Here is a 14,897-nt window from a genome sequence, read left to right on the forward strand (position 1 = left end):
AGGGAATAGAAACACCATTGAAATAACCGGTGAACTTTCGCCCCAAAACATGATATCTTCAAGTGAAAAGATCACCGTTGCTGTGCTTACATGTGAAATGGTTTGGTATTCCATTGATATTTATTAGGAGCCATAATCGGGGACGGAGACGTCCCCGATTATGGCTCCCGTATTTATATAATACATAGAACATTACATGGCCGCTTGGAGATATGACATTTCTTTTCTATAGTGATAAGTGAATAAAGATGGTGAATTTTAAGCTTGGTAATGAAATGTGAAAAGTAAATTGATCAACACGACACGAGCGTGGGACAAAGAAAAAATCCGAATCCTCGACAGGAGTCCAACTCATAACCTCCGAACAGCGGGCGGGCGCTCTATCCACTGAGCTACTTATAGTGTTGAAAAGTATTTCACTTGTTCGCTGCGCTCACTCATACTTTTCAACACTTAAAGAGAAATTTCGTATCTCCGCGCTGCCATATAACATCCTCAAATGTAATTAGATCTATGTAATATGGATGTAATATGGATCTGATTGTGTAGTAGTTATTTAACTGGCCGGTTAGGTCATTTAATCACTCTATGTAACCAGTTAGTGATACCTTTTTGTTTCATGTAGCATAACCTATGATAAGGCGTTCTTTTTTTCGACAAGGAACATCTAATGATTAAGCATTGGACGACTAACAGTCAAGCTTACAGCTCAATTAGATGTCATCGTAACGTCAGAATCTGTGAATACAAATAATTAGATGTCTTGGTGGAAGATAAGTTGTCATTTTTCAGTTTCTTTCAATCAATCAATCCATTGTTAGTTGAAATTGGTTATTACCATTAAGAAATGGATGACAATTAAGATATTTCACGTCCGATCAAGGGAATTACTGAACATAAAGGATGATTCCTTTGGCAACACACGAACACACGACAAACTTGCAATTGCCTAGCCGACCCCAAGAGGTGTAGCCTTTTGTCCTCCTTTGTTTAAAATCGTGGTCTTTGATCGTAATCATGTGCTCGACATCAGCCTTAAACATGGCTTTGGGGATGTGAAGCTGTTTGTTGGTCGGGACACTCGTTCTTTTTGGTCTTACGTTTCTTAAATTTCTCTTATTCTGACGAATTTCCAGTTCTTCTCGCTCGGCGAAAAATTTTCACTACGTAATTACTCAGAGGCCTGCCATATACAAATGTAGCTGGGCATGCGCTGTTTCCAAGCTTTACAGATGCAATCAAGTCCCAGCAGTTTTATGTCTTCCTAACGTCAGAATCAGCAAATAAAAAAAATAAAATATCTTGCTGGGAGATGGGTAATTATTTTTCAATTTATTCCAATCAATCAATCCATTGTTAGTTTAAATTGGTTATTACCATTAAGTAATGGACGACAATTAAGATATCATTTGCTGTCGCAAGTCCAATCAACAGAATTTCTGAACATAAGGGACAATTCCCATAGCAACACATAACAAACTTGTCTAGCCGATCCCACTAGGTAGCCTCTTGTCGTCTTTTGTTTAAAACCGTGGTCTTTGATCGTAATTTTTGCGCGCAACTGTTAACTTTAAACTTGACTTTGGATATGAAGAAACGTTTGTTACTCGGAACATTCTTTCTGGTTAGTCTTACTTTTTTAAAAATTTCTATTATTATGACGAATTTCCAGTTTTTGTCATTCGGCGAAAATTTTTCTTTAAGTAAACACTTAGAAGCCTACCCCAGACAAATATAGTTGGGCATGCGCTGTTTCCAGGCTATACAGATAGCAGTTGTGACATGAGCTTCAATCATATTTTCTTTTCCAATTAACCTGTAAGGAAGGTTTCCCTTATCGCGGAAGACTGATTTCAAAGGACGATATCCCGAGAGAAGACCCAGCACAGTAAGTGTTAGTGTTAGCAGATTTTACATTGTTAGCAGCTAAGTATTACCATGATTTGCTTGTGATTCCATGTACGGACCCCAGGCAAATGGAAAAGAGAGTTTCTTTTTTCTAAGTCCTGCCCTATCGTTTCGTATTGGCCTGGTTTCGTAAAACAACAAGGTCTCCAGGCTTGAAATATTTAGTCAAATGTCTAGATGGGACTTACAACATCCAAAAACCATTCTGTGAAAAACGTTTCTATGTTAAAGTTACACAATACCTTTAGAGTGCTACTTTTGCCGAATTTTACTTTTTGAGCAAAACAAAAAAGTTGCTATAAAATCTAACATTTCCCGGAAAATGAAAGTAAAATCTTAAAACACGCGCAAGTTATTTAGCAAAAAGTTTTCTTTAATAAAAGTAATAAAACAGTTGGGTGTCATAATCCTCATAGCGCGTCGACTTTTTGCGCGAAACGTCTTCCACTGGTAGCTTTTATTACAAGGGCCTCATTAGCCGTATTTTTTTTTTTTTTGTTTACACGCTATTTCGCAGTTGTGTTCTCGAATTAATTCGTTCTTCCATGCTACCTATCACTCCTTATTGAGGTCATAAAACGTGCCAAAGAAAGGAAGAGAAAAGTCCTTGGACAGCAAAAAAATCGAAGCCAGGACCTAAGAAGAAGACAAAATCGGAATTTCTCCTAGACAAGAAAAAAAACTTTGACCAACAGCGACAAGGGATCATGTGTACTCGTACCTGTACTTTACCCCTCTTATTTCTCTTGGTTTTCCCCAACAGAGCGGTAACGACCTCTCTATAAACGCACGCTGAAGCTCAACAAGGAGAACGTGACTGTTACACTATTATTGCCTTGGAATTCCCGCGAAAATCATTTCGCTCGCTGTGTACGCTAGGGGCCGGTGCCATGATTCCATTGGCTGGTGGCATTTCAAACGGTGACAACTCGCAATAGTTTTTCGCTCGAGTCCCATCTCTTTAAATGAATTAAAAGGCTATGTAGAGTTGGTAGAAATTTGGCCAAAACATTCCTTAAGCATCGAAAAACAAAAGGGTGTCGGGGATTTTTTTATCTTGAATATTTTTCTTGTGGCAGGCGCAAACTCAACAGGGTCGGCAAATTATTCGATATAATAACTTAACGGGTCTACAAAAAGATAACCAATAATCATTTTACCAAGAGGTTGCTGTTTTGTTCAAATGCCCCTACTTCTGAAACATACCTGGAGAGAAACCATTAGAAGATCGAAAGTTTACGTGATTTGGAAATATAATTTCAAAAGGATATATTTTTAAACATTTAGCATGGCTCTAAACCCCTCCCACAGAATTTTTCTAAAATAAGGATGATTCTCACGGGTTTTACTGTTGCTATGGTAACTTATTATGCAATAAAAATTATCATTATAGATTCACCGATGGTGCAGAGTTTGGGTGATAACAGTATTGTAGCATCACTTGATAAATAATGTTAGATTTAATCCGTCAAAATATAACTGTTGGAAAAGTGCTGGAAACTGTTGACAGCCATCTTGACTTCGGTTGTTGGTAGCCAATTTTACCGGAAGTTGCCCCAAAGGATCCTCCGTTACTTGTATCAAACTGCACTTATCGTCAGCTTTGTCAAGTGCATGCCCTACACTTCTGAGCGGTGGTTTTAATTCTGAATAAACTTGTCTTATTCTTTTCAGACCAACTATGAGGAGCCTCGCCATTTTGTTGATCTTTTGCGGATTCACATCCTTCGTTGTTTTCAAAGATGCACAAGGCCTTGTCGAGGTAAAAATGAAACAATGGCATTAGTGTTTGTTGAGTTTTTAGCCGCGACAAGAACAAACAGAGTTACGTAAATATGACCAAACAACTGGCCGTGTGTTACCCTTGGCTTTCCAATGGAAAAATGTCTTTTATTTCGTTTTGAATTCCACTGCGAGAGAAAAAAATAAGTTGTTCCTACTATCGGGTGTTCAGTAATTAGGAATCTACGGGCAGACTGTGTCAGTTCCCTTGATGGGTCGCTAGCTCAAACTAGTGATGCTCTGAATATATACCAATTTGGTTCTGGCAAACGATAAATGATCGATATTATATTTTACTGAGAATCTTATATCGTAGAATCTACCAATGACGTCTGAGCGACATTTCAGTGGGTCTCAAGACCTTAAAAGCCTTAAGATTGGAAGTTAACTAGAGAACGCTTGTACTGATGACTTGCAATCCTGGTTACTCCTCTTTCTTACACGTGAATTTTATCAGTGCGAAGCAAATTACGAATTGTAGTGGGTGGTCAGATTAAGCAAATGATAGTCAAATCAGGCGTTATTCCATCATCCGTAAAGTTTCTTCAGTTATTTGACGCAGGATTTTGAACATTTATTTTCGATAAGAAAAGATTCTGGCAATTTAATTTAGCTATGATTAGTTTCCTCCATAGCAAAGCCTCAGTAGCATCTAGAATGTCATTTTGACTTTAACTATACTGTATTGTTTCAATTTTTGCAGACAAAGTCATCCTCATTTCACCATATTAAGCGGGCAAGTATGGACGGCCATTGGGATGCAATGATTCCACGGGATGGTAAAGACTTAAAAAAATCTTATATTTCACCCCAGAATTAAAAATTACAATGTTTTGCTAGAGTAAAAACAAACATGATAGGGGTGCTGGCTACCCGAAATAACGTAAGGGTTAAAAATGCCAGGCAGCCATTTAAAAGAAAAGATATTTTTTACATGTTTAGGTCAGGGACACAAGCAAACAAACAAACAAAGGCACACACAAAATAATCGAAATCAACAAAGTTAAGGTAATTACTTGTAGACTAAAGTTCTTACATTGCAAAACAGTATTTATATCCAGGAAGAGCGATGTGCAGATATCTAATCATCTTTCATTAAGTGGTGTTCCATTTTCTTTTTAAACAAAGACGTGCACAATGAAGGTGACTTCATATTTTCTTAACTTAACTTTGTTAGCGAGTCAGGTTTACCTGAAGAATTTGTTCAGTGCAATATCTTACTTTGCCAGAAGTGTTTCCTTGATTCTTTGATGCTACAAACAAAGGCCCAACGTAAAATGTTTGTGATAGAAATGTGTTTAGGTGCTACCGCAAACCAAGTAACAACAATGATTTGAAGAAACCGAGAATCAGAATTTCTCACGCTTTGATATCTTGGAATGATCATATCAACGAAGCATTTAGGAATAAGATCACTGCAAAATATTATGGAGCTTGGGGTGAAAATGATTATAATTACAGTGTGTAATTCATATCACCTAATATTTCGTAAAAATATATTGCAAACATTTGCTCCCTATTTTTGTTCTCCGCAGCTAGACCGCCGACCGAATGTGAAAAAGAGCGTAAAAAGGCTCAACAACAACACCGTATAGGAAACTACATCCCACAATGCACCGCAGATGGTAGTTTTGTGCCGGTGCAGTGTAATGGATCCACTGGGTACTGCTGGTGTGTGGATCAGGACGGAAACGTAATCCCTGGAACAATGACTCCACCAGGACATGGAAAGCCACCATGCGTGAATTGGTAGTCTGTCTGTCTGTCTGTCTGTCTGTCTGTCTGTCTTTCTCTCCATTTATTTTTAATTGCTTGTTATAATTTTTATTGTAGACTGAGAGGCCTAAAGATCGTTGTGGAAAGGCAGCCTGAGAAGCCAGAAGAAACAGCCACTAAAAATGATTTTCTGTTAGTTCTTAGTTTAATGTAACGTTACATAACGAACTTAGTGAGGCTGCATGAAATTGAAATAAACTGCAAAAGTCAAATGCTCTCTGTTTTTATGTGTACTATGTAACCGCGTTAACATAGCCTTACGTCGCACTGCTACGCAACCAATCAGGGCTCGCGTTATTTACAGGTTTATATACGTCACCCAGACCATAATTTTATGTCAGTAGTTCATATATACAGACGCCACACAGATTCGACCTGAGGCAATCTCTCGTGCTATTAATAGCGTAAATAGACCAGTTTACAATTCATCCTAACAAGCGACAAGGAGCGAGCATGATAAAGGCCTTAATGGTACTTTTGAAAAATGCAGCAAGCATCGAAAACATACTTTGAGCAAGTGAGTTAACTTTATTACACTTCTCTTAGCTTACAATCAAATTAGTCAGCGTGTTTACACAGCCTAGCCTGGTTTACAGAAGTACTTGAAAACTCATTAAAACTTTCTCAACTATTAGGAACAGCCCAGAGTATTTCAAGAAAAAAATTGCAACCATTTTCTTTCCTTTTTTTTGTAACATTAACTCATCAAAATGTAGTTAATAATTTTTATAACCACACCTATGGTTATGAATCTACATTTTGGAATATACCTACTGATTTCAATCCGACGGAGAGTAAAACAGGACCAGATATTTTTACCTGCAGATTGCAAAGATAAGTCATTCTCAAGCAATATTCTTTTGTCTTTCGTTAAATACAATTTCTGGACAAAGATAAGGCGTGAAAAAGCTCATCCCTTTAGTCTTTACTCGAGCTTTAGCATCAGGGTGGGCCAGCTGAAGTGTGTACCTCTGCAAAACTGACGCAACAACCACACGAGTGATAGCCAGAGCGTATCGGTAACCGAGACATTTTCTTGGCCCCATTCCGAAACGGAAGAGCGACCCAGGCGTCGGTCGGGCTCCGTTGGCGAAGCGATCTGGGTCGAATTTCTCGGGGTCTTTCCAGTACTTCTCCGAGTAGTTCAATGAATAAGGATCCACACATACTGGAGTCTGTTGAAAGGAAGAATGCAGTTAAGACAATTGTCTTACGTACATAAGAACAGAATAACTTCGCCACATCTGATTTATCAAAGCTGGGTTAGCTTTTAGATCTTTTAATCCATGAACAATGGGGTCTTGTTGTTAAAAAGAGATTGTACAGTATATCGCAGTAAGAGATAATTTATTGTTTCCTCTCAAAAGACAAATCAGCGATAGCAAGGCTATCGGGTAGGGTTGATTTTCATCACGAAAGCAAAAGAAGTTTGCTGGAGTGTAGTCATGGTTACATGCTCGTCGCTGGTATTAAGCGTAGGTTATCACTAGGTAGTGGCACTAAAGCTGTCTACGATATCCAGATGTAAGGCCAGTTTTGACTTGGTTATGGAAGTTTGTCCATCAGTGATAGAATCAACATGAAATATAGCTAGGAAGTCTGCGTGGTAAATACAGGAGAAGAGAGAGCATATTAAAAATGCATTTTTTGCACTTCTGTTGTGTTACATATGGCATCAATTAAGTCCATGTACTACACCGGAGAAATTTGGAAACGGAGGTTTCACCTTGAAATCGTATTAAATGTTTTCCGTCCACAATACGCCGGAGAAATTGGAAAACGCAACAATAACCGGCCATTTTGGATTTGTGTTTGAGGAAAACGAAATCACACGATTATCGTGACGCCATTGTTTTCGTGAAGCTCGTTTTTGAAATGGTTTCCGTCCACGTGAAAACGAAAAGTAGGCGTTTTCAAATTCCTCCGGTTTGGAGAGCGTTTACAAACAGCTTCGTTTTCGGAACGGATTAGTGTGGACGGTACACATGTAGGTTTAATCGTGGAAATAACGCTGCGTTTTCAATTTCCTCCGGCGTAGTGTGGACGGGGCGTAATTGTACGAGGGATTATCAAAATCTTCACTTCGTTACTTTTGCTATAGTTCTCGATTAGTAATAATGATACTGGGGAAAGAGTATACTAACCTGCGTCGAGTTGAACGAAAGAGAATTCTGACAATCCTGACATAGAAGCGTTAACACGTCTGCTTTCTTTTGTCTTTTTTGACTGACCCTTCGTGGGTCGGATAACGGCAAAGTTGTGCGGCATAACCTGTATTTTTTCATCTTTTACGGCACCAGACAAACACCACCACGGAAAAATTAACTCGGGGTGAATCGCTGACCGCTGACGTCGAGTTTTTTCGAACAAAACAAGCAAGGACTGAAGAAGTATCCTATCTCATTAGCACGTTAATATTGGAAGAAAGAATTATTTTAACAGACCCAAGTCCACTCGCACTAATTGGCAATTCTTGTGATCCGAAAAAATAGTCGATGTTTTTAAATCCAAGAAGAAACATTTAAACAAGATCCATATGGTGAATTCCTGTCTTTGATCGTTTCGTAGCAAATTGAATTCGTTACGAAACGGTAATTAGCGATTGTAAACAAGTTGTTTGCTAAATACTCAAAATTCATTTAGAAAAGGATTCGATCATTACCTACAGGCGGTCTGTTGCGTTTGTTTTTCAGTTTGTTTGTTTTTTTTCCTAATGGCATTTTGCTGCTATGTCAGACAGCAAAAGAAAATTGACCACTTCGTTTGACCATGTAACATAACGTTTAAGATAGAACTTTCGCGGGAAAATTCAGCCAGGTTACCGCATATGTTAATAACGACTTCACATCTTAAACATTCCCCTATACAGTGCTGTCCTAGAATCTAATTTAAGCGGGTGTTAAAGTCAGTGAATTTTGGATTGCAATCGCAGAAACTCGAAACAGAGTGACTTTTTCCGCTAAAAATATGATGAGAAATATTTCTAACTAAAGATTTTAATTTGACTTTCCGAGACCATTTGCACCGATTTAATTACAAAAAGTTAAATTTCTTAATGGGACGATCGATACCTTGCTATTACCGGATTGATTATTTGGAAAGAAACGATGATCACCATTGTACTGGAAAGGTCAATTTCGTGCCCTTGTGCGTGCTCCTAAGTACAAAACAACTCTAATGTGGAAAGTTATTATTTATTTAAGGGTGATTTTATTTAACCCGTGTAGCAACATCTAACAAGTCAAAAATAGCCAAAACTTACAAGGGAATAGAAACACCATTGAAATAACCGGTGAACTTTCGCCCCAAAACATGATATCTTCAAGTGAAAAGATCACCGTTGCTGTGCTTACATGTGAAATGGTTTGGTATTCCATTGATATTTATTAGGAGCCATAATCGGGGACGGAGACGTCCCCGATTATGGCTCCCGTATTTATATAATACATAGAACATTACATGGCCGCTTGGAGATATGACATTTCTTTTCTATAGTGATAAGTGAATAAAGATGGTGAATTTTAAGCTTGGTAATGAAATGTGAAAAGTAAATTGATCAACACGACACGAGCGTGGGACAAAGAAAAAATCCGAATCCTCGACAGGAGTCCAACTCATAACCTCCGAACAGCGGGCGGGCGCTCTATCCACTGAGCTACTTATAGTGTTGAAAAGTATTTCACTTGTTCGCTGCGCTCACTCATACTTTTCAACACTTAAAGAGAAATTTCGTATCTCCGCGCTGCCATATAACATCCTCAAATGTAATTAGATCTATGTAATATGGATGTAATATGGATCTGATTGTGTAGTAGTTATTTAACTGGCCGGTTAGGTCATTTAATCACTCTATGTAACCAGTTAGTGATACCTTTTTGTTTCATGTAGCATAACCTATGATAAGGCGTTCTTTTTTTCGACAAGGAACATCTAATGATTAAGCATTGGACGACTAACAGTCAAGCTTACAGCTCAATTAGATGTCATCGTAACGTCAGAATCTGTGAATACAAATAATTAGATGTCTTGGTGGAAGATAAGTTGTCATTTTTCAGTTTCTTTCAATCAATCAATCCATTGTTAGTTGAAATTGGTTATTACCATTAAGAAATGGATGACAATTAAGATATTTCACGTCCGATCAAGGGAATTACTGAACATAAAGGATGATTCCTTTGGCAACACACGAACACACGACAAACTTGCAATTGCCTAGCCGACCCCATGAGGTGTAGCCTTTTGTCCTCCTTTGTTTAAAATCGTGGTCTTTGATCGTAATCATGTGCTCGACATCAGCCTTAAACATGGCTTTGGGGATGTGAAGCTGTTTGTTGGTCGGGACACTCGTTCTTTTTGGTCTTACGTTTCTTAAATTTCTCTTATTCTGACGAATTTCCAGTTCTTCTCGCTCGGCGAAAAATTTTCACTACGTAATTACTCAGAGGCCTGCCATATACAAATGTAGCTGGGCATGCGCTGTTTCCAAGCTTTACAGATGCAATCAAGTCCCAGCAGTTTTATGTCTTCCTAACGTCAGAATCAGCAAATAAAAAAAATAAAATATCTTGCTGGGAGATGGGTAATTATTTTTCAATTTATTCCAATCAATCAATCCATTGTTAGTTTAAATTGGTTATTACCATTAAGTAATGGACGACAATTAAGATATCATTTGCTGTCGCAAGTCCAATCAACAGAATTTCTGAACATAAGGGACAATTCCCATAGCAACACATAACAAACTTGTCTAGCCGATCCCACTAGGTAGCCTCTTGTCGTCTTTTGTTTAAAACCGTGGTCTTTGATCGTAATTTTTGCGCGCAACTGTTAACTTTAAACTTGACTTTGGATATGAAGAAACGTTTGTTACTCGGAACATTCTTTCTGGTTAGTCTTACTTTTTTAAAAATTTCTATTATTATGACGAATTTCCAGTTTTTGTCATTCGGCGAAAATTTTTCTTTAAGTAAACACTTAGAAGCCTACCCCAGACAAATATAGTTGGGCATGCGCTGTTTCCAGGCTATACAGATAGCAGTTGTGACATGAGCTTCAATCATATTTTCTTTTCCAATTAACCTGTAAGGAAGGTTTCCCTTATCGCGGAAGACTGATTTCAAAGGACGATATCCCGAGAGAAGACCCAGCACAGTAAGTGTTAGTGTTAGCAGATTTTACATTGTTAGCAGCTAAGTATTACCATGATTTGCTTGTGATTCCATGTACGGACCCCAGGCAAATGGAAAAGAGAGTTTCTTTTTTCTAAGTCCTGCCCTATCGTTTCGTATTGGCCTGGTTTCGTAAAACAACAAGGTCTCCAGGCTTGAAATATTTAGTCAAATGTCTAGATGGGACTTACAACATCCAAAAACCATTCTGTGAAAAACGTTTCTATGTTAAAGTTACACAATACCTTGAGAGTGCTACTTTTGCCGAATTTTACTTTTTGAGCAAAACAAAAAAGTTGCTATAAAATCTAACATTTCCCGGAAAATGAAAGTAAAATCTTAAAACACGCGCAAGTTATTTAGCAAAAAGTTTTCTTTAATAAAAGTAATAAAACAGTTGGGTGTCATAATCCTCATAGCGCGTCGACTTTTTGCGCGAAACGTCTTCCACTGGTAGCTTTTATTACAAGGGCCTCATTAGCCGTATTTTTTTTTTTTTTGTTTACACGCTATTTCGCAGTTGTGTTCTCGAATTAATTCGTTCTTCCATGCTACCTATCACTCCTTATTGAGGTCATAAAACGTGCCAAAGAAAGGAAGAGAAAAGTCCTTGGACAGCAAAAAAATCGAAGCCAGCACCTAAGAAGAAGACAAAATCGGAATTTCTCCAAGACAAGAAAAAAAACTTTGACCAACAGCGACAAGGGATCATGTGTACTCGTACCTGTACTTTACCCCTCTTATTTCTCTTGGTTTTCCCCAACAGAGCGGTAACGACCTCTCTATAAACGCACGCTGAAGCTCAACAAGGAGAACGTGACTGTTACACTATTATTGCCTTGGAATTCCCGCGAAAATCATTTCGCTCGCTGTGTACGCTAGGGGCCGGTGCCATGATTCCATTGGCTGGTGGCATTTCAAACGGTGACAACTCGCAATAGTTTTTCGCTCGAGTCCCATCTCTTTAAATGAATTAAAAGGCTATGTAGAGTTGGTAGAAATTTGGCCAAAACATTCCTTAAGCATCGAAAAACAAAAGGGTGTCGGGGATTTTTTTATCTTGAATATTTTTCTTGTGGCAGGCGCAAACTCAACAGGGTCGGCAAATTATTCGATATAATAACTTAACGGGTCTACAACAAGATAACCAATAATCATTTTACCAAGAGGTTGCTGTTTTGTTCAAATGCCCCTACTTCTGAAACATACCTGGAGAGAAACCATTAGAAGATCGAAAGTTTACGTGATTTGGAAATATAATTTCAAAAGGATATATTTTTAAACATTTAACATGGCTCTAAACCCCTCCCACAGAATTTTTCTAAAATAAGGATGATTCTCACGGGTATTACTGTTGCTATGGTAACTTACCATGCCATAAAAATTATCATTATAGATTCACCGATGGTGTAGAGTTTGGGTGATAACAGTATTGTAGCATCACTTGATAAATAATGTTAGATTTAATCCGTCAAAATATAACTGTTGGAAAAGTGCTGGAAACTGTTGACAGCCATCTTAACTTCGGTTGTTGGTAGCCAATTTTACCGGAAGTTGCCCCAAAGGATCCTCCGGTACTACTATCAAACTGTACTTACCGTCAGCTTTGTCAAGTGCATGCCCTACACTTCTGAGCGGTGGTTTTAATTCTGAATAACCTTGTCTTACTCTTTTCAGACCAACTATGAGGAGCCTCGCCATTTTGTTGATCTTTTGCGGATTCACATCCTTCGTTGTTTTCAAAGATGCACAAGGCCTTGTTGAGGTAAAAATGAAACAATGGCATTAGTGTTTGTTGAGTTTTTAGCCGCGACAAGAGCAAACAGGGTTACGTAAATATGACCAAACAACTGGCCGTGTGCTACCCTTGGCTTTCCCATGGAAAAATGTCTTTTATTTCGTTTTGAATTCCACTGCGAGAGAAAAAAATAAGTTGTTCCTACTATCAGGTGTTCAGTAATTAGGAATCTACAAGCAGACTGTGTCAGTTCCCTTGATGGGTCGCTAGCTCAAACTATTGATGCTCTGAATATATACCTATTTGGTTCTGGCAAACGAAAAATGATCGATATTGTATTTTACTGAGAATCCTATATCGTAGAATCTACCAATGACGTCTGAGCGACATTTCAGTGGGTCTCAAGACCTTAAAAGCCTTAAGATTGGAAGTTAACTAGAGAACGCTTGTACTGATGACTTGCAATCCTGGTTACTCCTCTTTTTAACACGTGAATTTTATCAGTGCGAAGCAAATTACGAGTTTTAGTGGGTGGTCAGATTAAGCAAATGATAGTCAAATCACGCGTTATTCCATCACCCGTAAAGTTTCTTCGGTTATTTGACGCAGGATTTTGAATATTTATTTTCGATAAGAAAAGATTCTGGCAATTTAATTTAGCTATGATTAGTTTCCTCCATAGCAAAGCCTCAGTAGCATCTAGAATGTCATTTTGACTTTAACTATACTGTATTGTTTCAATTTTTGCAGACAAAGTCATCCTCATTTCACCATATTAAGCGGGCAAGCATGGACAGCCATTGGGAGGCAATGATTCCACGGGATGGTAAAGACTTAAAAAAAAAATCTTATATTTCACCCCAGAATTAAAAATTACAATGTTTTGCTAGAGTAAAAACAAACATGATAGGGGTGCTGGCTACCCGAAATAACGTAAGGGTTAAAAATGCCAGGCAGCCATTTAAAAGAAAAGATATTTTTTACATGTTTAGGTCAGGGACACAAGCAAACAAACAAACAAAGGCACACACAAAATAATCGAAATCAACAAAGTTAAGGTAATTACTTGTAGACTAAAGTTCTTACATTGCAAAACAGTATTTATATCCAGGAAGAGCGATGTGCAGATATCTAATCATCTTTCATTAAGCGGTGTTCCATTTTCTTTTTAAACAGAGACATGCACAATGAAGGTGACTTCATATTTTCTTAACTTAACTTTGTTAGCGAGTCAGGTTTACCTGAAGAATTTGTTCAGTGCAATATCTTACTTTGCCAGAAGTGTTTCCTTGATTCTTTGATGCTACAAACAAAGGCCCAACGTAAAATGTTTGTGATAGAAATGTGTTTAGGTGCTACCGCAAACCAAGTAACAACAATGATTTGAAGAAACCGAGAATCAGAATTTCTCACGCTTTGATATCTTGGAATGATCATATCAACGAAGCATTTAGGAATAAGATCACCGCAAAATATTATGGAGCTTGGGGTGAAAATGATTATAATAGGCCCTTTGCAGCTGGGTTCACGTGACCAAATTTTTCCTAAAACATTTTTGTATTATGGGCTATAACTAAACGAATGCCAGAAATGGAAAGAGCGCATCGAAAATACCAAAATGGCCAAGTTTGAGGCCCCAGGAAAAAACGAGTAAGTGTATACCATAGTTTGAATTTTCGGAAAATTTAGAGGATTCGTATGGAAAATGTTGCTGGAGAGCAAGGTCTTGCTCTCCAGCAACATTTTCCCATACAAATCTTCTTATTCTTTCAAAAATTCAGACCATCATAAAATCTCATTCTCTGATTATGGGGGCCTGAAACTTGGCCATTTTGATATTTTCGACATGCTTTTTCCATTTCTGGCATTCGTTAAGTTATAGCCCATAATTGTATGAAAAGTAGGTCACGTGATGGCTTAGCTGCAAAGGGCCTATTACAGTGTGTAATTCATATCACCTAATATTTCGTAAAAATATATTGCAAACATTTGCTCCTTATTTTTGTTCTCCGCAGCTAGACCGCCGACCGAATGTGAAAAATAGCGTAAAAAGGCTCAACAACAACACCTTATAGGAACGTACATCCCACAATGCACCGCAGATGGTAGTTTTGTGCCGGTGCAGTGTAATGGATCCACTGGGTACTGCTGGTGTGTGGATCAGGACGGAAACGTAATCCCTGGAACAATGACTCCACCAGGACATGGAAAGCCACCATGCGTGAATTGGTAGTCTGTCTGTCTGTCTGTCTGTCTTTCTCTCCATTTATTTTTAATTGCTTGTTATAATTTTTATTGTAGACTGAGAGGCCTAAAGATCGTTGTGGAAAGGCAGCCTGAGAAGCCAGAAGAAACAGCCACTAAAAATGATTTTCTGTTAGTTCTTAGTTTAATGTAACGTTACATAACGAACTTAGTGAGGCTGCATGAAATTGAAATAAACTGCAAAAGTCAAATGCTCTCTGTTTTTATGTGTACTATGTAACCGCGTTAACATAGCCTTACGTCGCACTACTACGCAACCA

General features: G+C 38.1%; 2 protein-coding genes across 2 annotated transcripts; both read left to right on the forward strand.

Annotated features, from left to right (window-relative positions):
* The first annotated feature begins 1,817 nt into the window (after window positions 1-1,817).
* Window positions 1,818-5,901, forward strand: LOC145482114 (equistatin-like). The gene is made up of 5 exons (XM_081460715.1): window positions 1,818-1,888; window positions 3,583-3,670; window positions 4,394-4,469; window positions 5,226-5,439; window positions 5,524-5,901. Coding segments are annotated over exons 2-5 (372 nt in total). The 5' UTR covers window positions 1,818-1,888; window positions 3,583-3,589; the 3' UTR covers window positions 5,525-5,901.
* A 4,645-nt stretch (window positions 5,902-10,546) lies between these two features.
* On the forward strand, window positions 10,547-14,848 carry LOC145482115 (uncharacterized). The gene is made up of 5 exons (XM_081460716.1): window positions 10,547-10,617; window positions 12,312-12,399; window positions 13,123-13,198; window positions 14,388-14,601; window positions 14,674-14,848. Exons 2-4 carry the CDS (start codon window positions 12,319-12,321, stop codon window positions 14,414-14,416), a joined length of 186 nt encoding a protein of 61 aa, XP_081316842.1. The 5' UTR covers window positions 10,547-10,617; window positions 12,312-12,318; the 3' UTR covers window positions 14,417-14,601; window positions 14,674-14,848.
* The last annotated feature ends 49 nt before the right edge of the window (window positions 14,849-14,897 follow it).

Source organism: Orbicella franksi, chromosome 3 (genome assembly GCF_964199315.1).
Source record: "Orbicella franksi chromosome 3, jaOrbFran1.1, whole genome shotgun sequence".
In the NCBI taxonomy this organism is placed as follows: domain Eukaryota; kingdom Metazoa; phylum Cnidaria; class Anthozoa; order Scleractinia; family Merulinidae; genus Orbicella; species Orbicella franksi.

What these genes read in the sequence shown, in the direction of transcription:
- LOC145482114 (XM_081460715.1), top strand. Translation starts at nt 3,590, where the DNA reads ATGAGGAGCCTCGCCATTTTGTTGATCTTTTGCGGATTCACATCCTTC. An exon ending in ATGCACAAGGCCTTGTCGAG is followed by an intron (nt 3,671 to 4,393) that starts GTAAAAATGAAA and finishes CAATTTTTGCAG; the next exon opens with ACAAAGTCATCCTCATTTCA. An exon ending in TGCAATGATTCCACGGGATG is followed by an intron (nt 4,470 to 5,225) that starts GTAAAGACTTAA and finishes TGTTCTCCGCAG; the next exon opens with CTAGACCGCCGACCGAATGT.
- LOC145482115 (XM_081460716.1), top strand. Translation starts at nt 12,319, where the DNA reads ATGAGGAGCCTCGCCATTTTGTTGATCTTTTGCGGATTCACATCCTTC. An exon ending in ATGCACAAGGCCTTGTTGAG is followed by an intron (nt 12,400 to 13,122) that starts GTAAAAATGAAA and finishes CAATTTTTGCAG; the next exon opens with ACAAAGTCATCCTCATTTCA. An exon ending in GGCAATGATTCCACGGGATG is followed by an intron (nt 13,199 to 14,387) that starts GTAAAGACTTAA and finishes TGTTCTCCGCAG; the next exon opens with CTAGACCGCCGACCGAATGT.